General features: G+C 49.5%; 2 protein-coding genes across 2 annotated transcripts in view; one reads left to right on the plus strand and one right to left on the minus strand.

Moving 5' to 3' along the window:
* Positions 1-13623, plus strand: part of KPNA7 (karyopherin subunit alpha 7) — a 124558-nt gene that overhangs the window by 42578 nt on the left and 68357 nt on the right. The gene's annotated exons all lie outside the window — the stretch shown is intronic.
* LOC119517801 (myosin-16) overlaps positions 1-13623 on the minus strand; it is a 62955-nt gene that overhangs the window by 29137 nt on the left and 20195 nt on the right. Inside the window, exons 14-21 of the mRNA XM_037814808.1 lie at positions 12443-12622; positions 10764-10890; positions 9597-9655; positions 8612-8699; positions 8141-8258; positions 6429-6549; positions 2942-3078; positions 1758-1839 (exon numbers count right to left, since the gene is read on the minus strand). Coding sequence (XP_037670736.1) covers positions 1758-1839; positions 2942-3078; positions 6429-6549; positions 8141-8258; positions 8612-8699; positions 9597-9655; positions 10764-10890; positions 12443-12622 — 912 coding nt within the window. The remainder of the gene's footprint in view (positions 1-1757; positions 1840-2941; positions 3079-6428; positions 6550-8140; positions 8259-8611; positions 8700-9596; positions 9656-10763; positions 10891-12442; positions 12623-13623) is intronic.

The following is a 13623-nucleotide window of genomic DNA, read 5'->3' on the forward strand; positions in this document are numbered from 1 at the left end:
GGATAATTTTTGTTTAGGATGAGACTGAAGTAGGTAAAGATACAAAGTTGCCTTTTAAAATAAGACTTTAGAAATAACAAAACGAAGCATGTGACAGCATGGATGAAACTCAAAGACATCATGTTGATTGAAATAAGCCAGACACAAAAGGACAAATATTTTTCTGATCTCACTGGTATGAAATAACTAGAATAGGCAAATTCATAGAGGCAGAAATAAGATAACAGGTTGCCAGGGGCAGGGGTCGGGGTGGGGAATGGGGAGTTATTGCTTAACAGGGACAGAGTTCTCCTTTGGGATCATGGAAAAGTTTTGGTAAAGGATGGTGATGATGGTAATGAAACTTGGTAAGCGTGATTAACACCACTGAATTCTACACTTGAAAGTGGTAAAAATGGGAAGTGTTATGTTGTATATATGTTAACACAATAAAAAATTTTAAAAACTAAAAAAAAAAAAAATTAAAAAGAGAGTTGATGTGAAGGAAAAAGGTTCATATTAGAACAGGTGACAAAAGTCCCGGCAGTGCCAGCAAGGACAGAAATTTGTGAAATGCTGACCCAGATCACTCTCCAATCTCGGGCCTGTGTTTGGATACCTTTGGGGACACAGAACTTACCATTCCCTCTCTTTCAATTTTTGATCAGCTTTCTAATTGTTTTGTTAGAAAGTTCTTTCTTACGGGGAATGGAATGAGCTTCTGCCTGAGCTGTGGCTTCAAACACCCTCAGTGCCCCTGAGCCCCCCACAGCTCAGGCAGAAGCTCATTCCAAAGCCTGTCCCCACCATCCGCTTGGCTCTTCCCCAGACAGACAGCTCCTGGGGACAACATCACCCCTGTCTCCCCTCCTCTGTGCCCAGCAGCACGTCCCCTCTTCACGGTGGCCCAGAGCCGAACACCGTGCCCGGGTGTTGTTTGACCGACACGCCATGGGATGGCTCCTTGCCTCGCCCCGAGCACCCGGGTGACTCACCTTGACCTCACTCCTGTCTGGCAGAACCTGGGAAAGGCGATGCCAGATCCCGTGATTTCTGGAGGCCCATGACTCACAGAAGGAGCTGAAAATACTTCCACATGTCCAGGGCCTCTTTTGGGGGAACTCTCTATTCCATGTGGATTTCACTTTAAGATTTTTGGGTGTCCCATACATATACGACATAAAATTGGCCACCTTACCATTTTTAAGAGTACCGTTGAGGGGTGCTAATTACATTCACAATGTCGTGCCACCATCACCACTATCTATCTTCAAAACTTCTCCGTCACCCCAAACAGAAACTCTGTATCCATTAAGCAATAACTCCCCGTTTCTCCCTCCCTTCCCCCAACCACTGGTAACCTCTACTCTACTTTCTGTCTCTATGGATTTGCCTATTCCAGAGATGTCATCCATGGCATCATACAGTATTTGTCCCTTTGTGTCTGGCTTCTTTCTCTCAGCATTGTGTTTTCTAGGTTCATCCATGTCATACTGTGTATCAGCATTTCACTGCTTTTTATGGCTGAATAACATTCCACTGTACGGATGGACCACATCTAAGTGATGTGGGGGGAGACTGAAGGTGGGAAGCTGCACCATGATTTTCTTAGGGAGGAATCAGCCCTGTCTGGGAGGAGCGAGATTCCTCCTTCCTCTCCAAGGCACCCTCATTTGTCAGGCTGCTTCTGCTGCCTCCTCTATCCCACGAGGGGCTTGCCTGGGCCTGAGGCCCCCCGGCTCGCAGCAGCCCCCACGGCCTGGCCCCTCTGCCCTCACCTTGTTGTAGAGCTTCCACCAGCCCCAGAAGCGCAGCTTCAGGAACTTGCGCACATTCCTCTGGATGACTTTCAGGCCGAGTCTGCAGAAAGAATCGGGTTGTGAGGGTCAAAATGAAGGTGTCAAAGCCTGGCTTCCCTGGGAAAGGGGCCCGGGGAAGGGGGTGTGCCATGGGTGGGAGCCAACAGGCCCACTCTGTCCAGACACAAAAGTGCTTCCTCGAGCCCAGCCATGCCCTGCCCTGCTCCAGAAGCTGCCTCCAATGGCCCCCACTGCTTATAGGGCCCTCAGTGCCCAGACTGGACAGTCAGAGGTGTCCATGGCATGGCCCCTTCTGACTTCTCCAGTGAACTACCCCCAAAGCCATGAAATGAAGTGTCCAGGCATACCCATCTCTGTCACTGCCACCATCTTGCCTTTTCCCCCTCTAGCCCTTAACTCGAGCTGCTTCCCTTGCCTGGGAATGTCCTCCCTCGTGCTCCATCTCCACCTGTCAAAGTCACGTCTCCAACAACCTCAGATGCTCTCAGAATCCGTCTCTCCTCTTCATTCCATTTTCCTGAGGCCCCCACTCCCCCATGCTTGTGTTGCAGCAGTGGCTACAGACAGGCCAGCATCAGTGTCTACCCAAGCCTTGCCACTTAATCGTGACTCAACAAAGGGGCATTGAATTGACTTGAGAGAGGGGAGCTAATATTTTCTCAGTCTCTTTCTGGTGCCAACATTCCAGAGCTGGGGCCAAACATCTGTGGCTGAATGATGCACACAGCCTGCCCAAGCTTCTGCCCGGGCCCAGCTGGGCAGATGAGGCATAAGGGTGGGGGTTTGGAGTGTGGATTTCTAGGTTCTAGTCTTGACACTTTCTGCCTGAACCTGGCCCAGTCCCTTAACCCCTTTGACCTCAGTTTCCTCATCTGTGAAATGGGAGTGCTGGTCTACCATGTCCCTCTCATAGCATCATCCTCAGGCTCAAGTAAAAGGAAGACTGTGAGACTGACTTGTAAACAGGAAAGAGAAGGGGTTATTGTTGGTCCCCAAAGAGGGTTCTTTGAACTACCGAAGACGTTGCCATGCACCTCTCATCCCACTGACCACTGTGTGTGTGTGTGTGTGTGTCCCTGGGTGTCTGGGTGTGGGTGTGTGCAGCTCCAAGGTCCTGCCCCATGGGTGTCTGGGAGTGATACCTCCTTTCCAGCATCTTCTTGAACTCAATCCTCATGAGGAAACCGCGGAGCCGACACTGCAGCATCGTCATGATCTTAGCCAGACGCTCGTCCCGCATGTCCTCCAGCTTGGCCAGGATGCCCGCCCTGAAGAACACCTGGGCAAAGAGATGAGCATCTGAAAAAGCCCAGCTCTCACCCAGTGGCAGCCACTGGCAGAGTTTCAAATCAAAGAACCAGAGGCTCAGTAGGGTCCTTAAAAGTTAAAAGACCCAGTCTCCTGCTGATGCTTGGGCCCCTCGGACACAGCCAGCCTTGGCCTGGGCACCCACAACAGCAGGAACCTAGTGCCACGCTTGGCGTCTGTTTCCTATTGACAGGTGCAGGGTGAACTCCCCTAGAACCAAGCCGGGCTCCGCTCCTGTCCATACACTTCCTGGCGGGGTCACCTGGGGCAGGTCTCCTTACACCTCAAAGCCTCAAGCATCTCACCTGTGAAGCAGGGATGCTGAGCCCTCACTCAGAGGGTTGCTCTAGGGTGACATGAGATAATGGATGGAAAAATACTTCTGTGGACTGTGAAGCTCTAAGTAAAATGTGAGCGTGCACTATAATCCTCACTGTTACGGTGCTCGCCAGGCAGCCAGGTGGTCAGAGACCTGCCTTCTTTACTGTGATGGAAAGTAGCCTTCAGACAACCAGGTTATCCCCATTGTGGGAGTGGGAGAGGGGGAAGTTATCAGTGGGAGGCAGTTTGCTTTCTCAGAAAGGAGAGAGATTTTTCCAAAGCCACCCAATTTCTGGCATCGGGCCCTGGTGTATGAGCTGGAGTGCCAACTCCCCCGCCTCCGCCCCAGGAAAATAAGGCCAGCTTTGCAGTGTGTTAGAAGGAGCTGGAAACCCATGGTGAGCCTCTCAACCTCAAGGAAATACACATCTAGGTCACAAATTTGTAACTTTTAAAGACCTCTAATGAAAGAAGTGTTGGCAAGGATGTGGATCAAGAGGAGGGAAAATTGGTACAACAATTTTGGAAAATAATTTGACATTTCCCTGTCAAGTTGGACGTTTGCACACCCTACAACTGGCAGCTGTCCTCCCTGGCATGTATCTCAACCGTGGCTGCCTGTTAAACCCACCAGGAGGGATTTTTGAAAGATGCCAGGGCCTGGGCATAGGAAAGATGCAAACAGAATCTCTGGGGTGGGGCCCAGGCATTGGTATTTTAAAAATGCCCCCAGATGTGTCTAATGTAGCTCCAAGATTGAGAACTTTGTTCTAGAGAAACTCCTACACATATGAACTGGGCCAAGGATGAGGATGTTCATAGCAGTGTGTTGGTTATGGGAGGAAAAATAGGAGGGAGGGGTCAATGCAAACATCTGCAGACAGAAGAAAGGATGAGGGAATATGATAGGGCAATGACAGTGAACGAATGTCAGGTACCAACAAGGAAGACTTAGAAACATACAATTGAGTGATAAAAGCATCCCACAGAAGAGGATATCAAGGAAGATACTTCCATGAAGTTCAAAAGCAAACAAGCCATGAGCCTGTACACATATGAGATAAAACTAGTTTTAAAAAGGCAAGAGAATGGTGAACAAAGAAATTCAAGACGGGTTACTGCTGGAGGTGGGGAAGGAGAGGGAATGGGATAAAGAAGTTGCATGTAAATTAGATGCAAGGACAGTGATTGAGTTCTGGGCTTTTAACTGGGTTTGTGAGCATGGTGTAACATGTTTTTGCATGCTTCAAATAATACCTAGTGTTCCCTTTTAGAAGGATAGGAGGAGCCAGGAGGCCTCAGCCTGCTTCCCACAGGCTATGTGACCTTAAGCAAGTCACTCTCTTTTGTGTGTGTGTGTGTGTGGGGGGGTGTCTCAGTTTCCTCTTCTGTCCAGTGGGAGCTCTGTGGCTCTGGGAGTAGAACCCCCAACTCTGCCCCTCTGGGGATGCTATGGGTACCGATAGGAAAAGATGGAAAAGAATGCTCCCCTACAAAAACCATAAAAGCAAGGCGCTAGCCTTCACAGGATAGAGAGATTGGGCTTGATTTCATAACATGTTTCTCAATGTTTCAGAATTAATTGGGGTTAAAGTTTGGCCTGTGAGGAGCAGTGAGGAGCAGTGAGGAGCAGTGAGGTGGGCGGGTGGGGGTGGGCGATAGGGATGTACTTTGCAGATGGAGTCATCTGGACTAGGGTCCACCTGGTCCTCGGGGAGCATAGCTGTCCCCGTCATCCCCAAGCCCTTACCTAGACTTGAGGTACCCCAGCTTGGACGACAGCTGGATGCAGCTCGTCTGCCCCAGGAGGAGCTGTGTCAGATTCTGGCACATGGCCAGGGGTGGAGGGGCCCCATGCCCACTCTGTCCTGCCTTATTCTGTGAAACTGACCACGTCCCCTCTACCCCTTTTCCTGGCTGACTTAAGTTTTCCATCTGTCGAACATGGGGTGGCAAAAGTGGGGGCCAGCTGGTCTCGGGGGCTCTTCCTGACCCCACTATGCAGTGATTCCGTGACAAAACCCAAGGTAGTCTCCCAAGTCAGTTCAGCCATACACAGCACGTCTCAATCATGTAGGAGGCCAAAGTGGACAGTTCCAGCAGGTTCCAGCGCAGTGATTACAATTCTGCTCACACTGAGGATTACAAAGCAAGCTCCAGGGAACTGGGGACTCATGCTGTTCACTATTGCACCCCTAGGCCCAGGGCCATGCCTGACACACAGTAGGTGCTCACGAAGTGTATGCCGAGTGGCGTTGGAGGTGTGTGCATGCTAGGAAGCTCCCAGCAGGCCGGGGGAGAAGGCATGTCTGCTTGGCCACACCCCAGACTGGAAGAAGTCGGTGACTGGCCATTGGCCCCACAGAGGCAGGTTTGGAGCCCACCCTCTGACCGTGAGGCTAGAGCTCTCCCCACATCACCCTGGCTATCATGTTGGGGTGCAGGCTAGTCGGGCAGCTACGGGTAGACACTTGCACCATCAACTTAACCAGCCCTTCCATCCCAGCAGGACTCTGCGGGGCCAGGAAACGCACCAGACACTGAGAGTGGCCCAGGCCTCGTGAGTCACATCAGGCCGTCCCTCCCTCCGAGTCAGCCCCAACTCACCTGCCAGCTCAGGCCTTGGGGTTCGCTGCCTGGGGAGCTTGATCCCACGGATCCCTTCCCCAAGATATTGCCATGCCAGCATCAAATCAAGGACTTTATTCCAATCGGCAATTTATTCTTAGAAATCTGGGACTCATATGATACTAAGAAATATTCTACCTTTCACTGAGTACCGCTCTGTCCCGAGCTGGGTTCTCCCTTAGGTTATGGTTTGTGACCCCAAAATCCCATCAGACTGGCAGCATCAGTCCCAGTTTTTCAGATGGGAGACAGAGCTTCTCAGCAGCCAAGGGACTTGCCCAGTGACGACCTGGAATTCACCCTCGGAAGCCCACTTTCCCAAGACAAGTCCGAATGGGTACAGGGCAAGCACGCCCCACCCAAAGACCCTACCTTGGTATGCCCAATTTTGTATTCATTCACGTCGAGGTTGATGGCCCCGAGCAGCAGCTCCGAGGCCTTCTTGTTGTCCACGAATCCCTGGGGGATCACGTTGGGGTTCAGCACTTGGTACCTGATGGGAGAGAGACACCAGCTGTCATCAGTGTGTCCAAGCAGCAGCACCCAAAGCCTGTCTGTACCGTTGACCTTTGAGACAACCTTTGAGACAGGAGTGAGACTTATTTTACAGATGTTCGAGGTCGGCAGAGGGGTGAGCGCCGCGGGAGGCTCTGGGGCAAGGGCTACAACTTGGGAGTGAGTGTTGGTGTGGGGGGTTGGTTTCAAGGTGGGGGTGTTTCTAGAAATGAAGATACTGAACTTCTTTCCTTCCTGATAGAGTGTGGAGTGGAGGAAAGAGCACTGGTCCATGCTTCTTTTTATTATTTTTTTAAAACTTTTTATTTTGAAATAATTTCACACTAAAAGAAAAATTTCAACATAATGCAAAAGTAAAACAGAGAATTCCAATATACCCCCACCCAGATACCCAGATTTACCAACTTTTAGCATTTTGTCACCTTTGTTATGTAATCCTATCATCCATCTACCTATATATCTATCTATCTAATCTATCTCATTTATCTATATCCATCATCTCTCTTTGTATCTTCTATCTCTTCATCTCTCATCTCTCTCTCTCTCTCTTGCAAACCTTTGAGAGTAGTTTGCTTGGTCAAGCTCCTTTACCATTTACTAGTTCTATGTACATTTCCTAAGAACAAGGATATTCACTTATGTAACCACATTGAGTACAATTATCAAGAGCGGTGCTCCTTTTCCTGACCTGCCAGCAGCCCCCTTTGAGATTGTGGACAAATCCTTTCCCCATAGTGGACGTCCTCCTGCAACCCTTCCTGCTGCATCAGATCCTGATCGTGTGTCCTAGCAAGTAGCGAGGGGCAGAAGTAAGGCAATCCCTATGGTGGGAGTCTTGATTTGGGTCCCTCAAGAAGCAGACCCTGAGACAAGGATTCAAGTGCAAGTTGCTTATTTGGGAGGTGGCAGAGTGGGATAGTGGAACAGGGAAGCAAAGCAAAGGTGTGCTATCAAGTCAGTTATCACACAGGGCAATGGGAGCTTCATCCTTTTGGAAACACTGGGAGCAGTGTGGTGCTGGAGCCGGCTCATACAGCTTCACAAGAGCCAATTGTGCGAAGCTCTTTCCAACTCCACCTTCATGGAGGTCACATTGGTAGTCTGAAATCAGCCATGGTGAGAGTATTTACACCATGGAAATTGGCAGACGCTACACATCAAGGCCTTTTTTTTTTTTTTAACCTAAAGAGCCTGTTGTTAAACATTTACCAGTATGTTGCTATCTGAGAGCCAGTATAGAACATACCTCAGAGTTAGCACATCAGAAGGGTGAGGGAGCTAAAGGATTTACACATCAACTCTCCTCAGTCTCTGGTTGAGGACTGATCCTGGGGATGCATTAATTCCTGTCACTTTCAGTCTGTCAAGTAGGGGCTAAGCAGGCTCCAGTAGCTAGAGGAAGCTTTTAGGCAAAGATGCAGAAGTGCTGGCAGTTGAGAGTTGGGTTAACATGCACTGAATTAGTGAGGGTGAGGCAGGATTGACAGGGCACTCATGGTGTCTGGGACTATCTCTTTATCAGCTGATCAAACCTCCAACATTCAAGGCACCTGGAAGACACCACCCACCTCTGCTTGAACTCTGGGTACTGCAACCTGTTTGGGAAGCCCTTCCTGCAAATACGGATGCCTTCCAGGACACCGTTGCAAGCCAGTTGATGCATGATCAGGTGGGCGTCCACCACACCTGCCAAAAGTGAGGGCACAGGATAGAGTTCATCAAGGAGGCGGACCTAACTTCCATCTTTTCAATCCCAGTCTCCTCCCAACATGCCCAGTGCAGTCCCAGGTTTCCCACAATTCCCGAAAACTCCCAATACCCAAAGACTCTATGGAGTGTGATTTCTGGCTGGGTGGGCACCACTTTGCTTTACAAAGCAGGCAGAACACTATTTTTGGGTGCATCATTATTGGGATTCTCTCAGTGCCATGTTTTGCCCCCAGTAACCCTGGTGATTAAAGGCAGACTTAATTTGGAACAAACACTAACTTCGCTGACCCTGAGAACTTCTAGCTGAGAGACCCAGCCTCATGCTCTACCTGATTGCTTGAACTCATTGGGAATAATACAGCGGACAAAATGGGGGGCGGTGCTGTGGAGGGTGGCCATCAGCTTGTTCAGCTGCTCCTGGGGGTGCAGAAAAAACAGTGAGTGAGTGAAGCTCAGCATTGGCACTGCAGGCCATCTACACTCAGGAGAGACATTTATTTAGAGTTTAATTCAAATTAAGTAAAATTAAAAATTCAGCTCTTAAGTCATACCAGTCACTCTTCAACTGCTCAGTTACCACATGTGGCTGATGACTGCCATATTGGACAGTGTGGAATAGAACAATTCCATCCTTCCAGAAAGTTCTATTGGACAGCACTGATCTCATGGTCCAGTGACTCGCCCAAAGCGGCATTGTTCACAAGAAGTAGGGGCCCTTCAGATTCAGAGCTGGCTCATTGTAGAATCTCAGTTCTAGAAGGAACTGTAATATCTGTGTGGACCACCCCCACCCGTTGTTAACCTTCTTAACAGATGGAACCTCCTTGGCTTGGATACCTCCAGTGAGGTGGACCATTCTGCCTTGGGACAGCCCGATCCTTGGGATGTATCGAAATCTTTCTCTTTGCAACACCTCCCTGCTGGCTACACTTCAGCACTTAGGAATGCGTTTCCAGTAATGCCCAAACTTTGTGGACGTTTTGACAAGTCCAGAAGACCTGCCAGCCAACTCTGGGACACAAGATCTTATGCATTTATAATTTAATTTGTTGTATTGGGCAAGTACTCTCTGGGTTTTGGGCTGAAAAATCGACGTGGTTGGCCTAAGGTTCTCTTCTGCCTTACAGTCCTGTGCTTCTGCGGCCTCTTTCAAGAGAAGGAAACAGACTCTTTGAACTGACGATGCAGACATGGGCAGGGAAATGAAATCATCCTGCCCTTGGCCAGGAGCAGCAGCAAGACACCACACACACCATTGGAAGGGAGGTTGGGGGCACTGAACCCACGGTGGCCTCTGGGGCATCTCCTACTCACCCTGTAGAAGTTGGAGACTGTCATGAAGGAGGACCCTCTCTTCTGCTTCTTACTTCCAGCTGAGGAAGAGACAAGCAGGGGAGGCAGCCCCATTAAGTGCTCCATGCCAAGGGACATGCATTCCTTGATTTAAAAAGGCTTTCCTGGGGCTAGATGAGGCAGGACCCTCACACAGGAAAATGAGATCTGAGTGGGCAAATGGGATGATTGTGACCTGGTTGTCAAGGGGGTGCTGTGCTCCCTGGAGAAAGTGTAGCCTTTTGGGGTTTAGGACAGGTGCAAGGCTCTCCGTTGGTGACAAGCTGTCCCCCTTGCCTGGGCAGGAGGGAAAGCCCACAGACCATCTGGAGAACATGCATATTGGTGGTGAAAATGGCTCAAAGCCCAAGGAAATTTGCAGTTCGTGCCCTGCTGAGCTGCTCCCCTACTGGGCAGCTGCCACCCAGGAAATTCCCCTATGGGCCAGCATTGGGCGGGAGGCAGGGCTGGCCTTAATGTTTACCTCAGACAGGGGAGAGTGCAGAGCAGAAAATAAGCACAGGACATTTTGGTGTCAACTTTTCCAAAGCAGTATTCTCCACCTGTGATATGGGCCCACTGATCAATTCAGTTGGTAGAGCTCCCAGGATGCATCAACACTCTTCTGACACCAATCCTCCATGGCCTACATCAAGCTACTTGTCATTCATTCATCCATTCTTTCATTCATCCATTAGACAAGGCTTTGCTCAGTTTACTGTGGGCCAGTCATTCACCTACTCCAACAGCCATAAATTTATTTCTTCTTAAACTCCTAGGACTCTTATTGGGGGTTTCCTAGTTGGTGTCATCTCAAGTTATATTACTTTTGGAACTAGGTTCAGTATGTATAAATATATACATGTATACATCAAATATACTGTTTCTCCAGCCAAACTGGAAACTTCTTGCTTTCACCCAACACATTTCTTGGAAACTCAATAGTTGTAGATGTTTGTTGAATTTATGTGGAAGGGAAATGAGTTAAAATTTGAGGCTGAAACTTTGGGCGGTGGTCTGCAGAGAGCACATAGCACTAGAAAGGCCCTTGCCCTTAAGGATTAGAGAGTTTTTATTTCCTTCTTTCCCTTTTGGCCCCTAAGGGGCATCAGCAGAGGGAGGATGGGTGCAACAAGGGGTCAGCCATACCTGGAGCCTCCTCCTCTTTGAAGAGAACGGCCAGGAGCCCCACGGTCGATTTCTGGAACAAGCCCACCACTGTTTCATTCAGGGGGTCTTTGTTCTTCTCCAGCCAGCCTGTGATGTTGTAACCCACCTGGAGGGGGGTAAACAACAGTGATGAGTTTCAGGCCCAACCGCCTCCTTTCTGGTCCTACAGCTCAGAACTCCTCCTACAGCTCTAACCTGCTCTGGGTTCTGAGGACCATCTCTTGCAGCTTCAGTTATTGTCCTGATGACTTGTGTGGTGTCCTGAATGTCCCTGAACCCCAGCTTGGGCCTGAGCCCTGAGGCTCTCCTTACTTTCCTGAGTATTTTCAGGTTGCCTGTCTGGGACACCCATCTCCTGAGCTTTGCTCATAAACAGGACTCTCTGGCTACTCTCTCCTGAGCTGTGACCTTCTCTGTTGTTATCTCTTAGATATCTTTCTTTATTGGCCACACTGAGCCTCCGTGACCCCCATATTTTCTTCTACCCAGATGTGCTGATCTTATTCCAGGCCCAGTCCTTGTTATCAGTGAAATCCAAGCTACAAAAAGAACTCCCTAAAGGGCTGCCTTGTCTCTCTTTGCTGAGGAGCATGCTTCCTCTCTTACAACACTGTAGGGTCACTGCCCGGTGGAAGGTGGAGTTCCAGCCATGCAGAACCGGGGTCTGCAGTTTCCCATGTTACCACGTGGTCCTGGCTGGAGGGGTGAGGAGGAAGGAGCCCTTCAGATCCTTCTATCTGAGCACAGAACACCAAGGGAAGTTGGTAAGAAGCCAAAACCTTTGGGCTTTCCATCTATAGAGCATATAGACATTTGTCATTTCTGTACCTTATCTCAGAGCCTTCTTGGAAGTGCAGGCCCCATTTGATTTTGAGTTCCCCATTGCTATAAATACAGAGCTCGTCTCATTTCAGTGTGGGGGCAGGGGTGGAGCACTGCAATTTGGTCCCAAGCCTGTTGTCTGCTCAATGAATGGGCACAATCCACTCTGTGAATATTGGTATTGTTATGGTTGATAATATCATAGAGTCTTGGCCCTGATGCCCAGTGCAACAGTGGCTCTCCTGACTGCTCTGTCCTGAGGCTGCTGCCTCCCTGTAGTTAAACAGAGGGCTCAGCAATTGTAGTTACAGGAGTTCTGGTATTTACAGCAAGATTGAAATTCCAAGGAAACCAAACACATTCTTATAAGCTAGCCGAATGACATTTGTCTCCCCTCTTAATTATTCAAATAGAACCAGGGTCTTGGTTGTACTTAATTTCCCTCTTCTCCAAGGACTAAGTCTGCCTTGAGTGATAAAGCTGCTCCGGCGACATCCCCTTGTTGGTTTGGTGGCCACAAGCTATCAGAGGGAGGAGTTACTCAGTTGGAAGATAACTAATGGGCTTGTGTGTTCATTATGCAAGGGTTTCTGGCCAAGATGGAAGTTCAGCTGTGAAACCAAGAGCTGCAAACTACCAGCTGATCCCCAACCAGCACCTGTGGCTGGACTGCTTTGGGATTCTCAGATGGAGAAGTAATGAGGAAATTCGTTTCCATTGCTGACCACCCCGTTATATAGCCATGGCTTTACCATCACAACACAAGAAGTAGATGAGAGCAGAAGTGGTTAGGAGCCTGCGGATGGCCACAGAGGGTCCCCAAGGCCGGTACTTACGGTGCCTGCGTAGTGGATGAGCTCAAAGTGGGCCTCAGGCCCCTTGCCCTTGCCTCCCTTGGGCTTGAGGAAGTTGCTGGACTTGCCCAGGTGGTTGTCGTACAGGGCTGCCTTGAACGTGGCGTCGGTGGCTTTGGGGAAGACACACTGCTCCTCCAAGATGGAGAAGATGCCCATGGGCTGGAACAGGGGGAAAGAGAATGGGGGATGGCATCAGAGGAGGCCACATGGCCACCCGGGAAGCAGAGGACCTCCTGAAACGGGCTCTCCATGGCCTTGTCTGCTTTGAACACCATGGCTATATGGACGTGAAACAGGCTTGAGTTCATTGCATCCAGCAGGCCCCATCGTTTCTCAGAAGGGAAGGCTGAGGCCTGACAGGGCCAAGAAGCTCGCCCAGTGCCAATCCCACCCGACAATGGCCCCAGGCAGGCTGCCCTCGGAAAAGCAGTGAAACTAATGACCACTGTCCTTTCTGCCTTGGATTCTTTTTTTTTTTTGGCTTCTCCTTCCCACCAGCTCCCCAGGGGCTTCACGCTGCTCTACATCTCTCCTCACACAAATAAAGTGGGGACTCATAAATGATGTCAGTGACTTAACATGTCCCCCAACACCCCAATCCGTGCAGGGTCTGGATCTTAAAAGGAAACTTCTGGAATAGGGCCATGCTTAACCCCACAGCTCAGTCATAAGGAAATTCCAGGCTGTGTGATGACAGGGCAGGGAGGTATTTGGGGTGAGGTGGGGGCGAATGTGCACACAGCCTGCTTTTGGCGACTCTGCTTTTCTGGCAGGCTCAGGCTGGCCCCACATCACTGGCCCTTGGCTTCCCTGAAAACTGATTGATCTCCAGGACTGGCCCAAGGATGTGCCCCAGAGACGAGAGAAAGTCTTTCTTTCTTTTATGTTTTTAACTTTCCACTTTGAAATAATTCCAGGCTTGCAAAAATAGTACCAAAAATTCCCTTCCATCCTTTGCCCATCTTCTCCGAATGTTAACATCTGACAGAAACATTGCACAATTATGAAAACCAGGAAATTAACCTTGATACAAGGTTATGAACAGACTTTGTTCAAATTGTGTCAACGGTCCTTTTTCTGCATTTAATGGAACAATATATATTTTTGAACTGGGCCATTTACCAGGACAATCTCCATGTGTGATTAAGAGGCACGACTAT

Source organism: Choloepus didactylus, chromosome 21, assembly GCF_015220235.1.
Source record: "Choloepus didactylus isolate mChoDid1 chromosome 21, mChoDid1.pri, whole genome shotgun sequence".
NCBI lineage: Eukaryota > Metazoa > Chordata > Mammalia > Pilosa > Megalonychidae > Choloepus > Choloepus didactylus.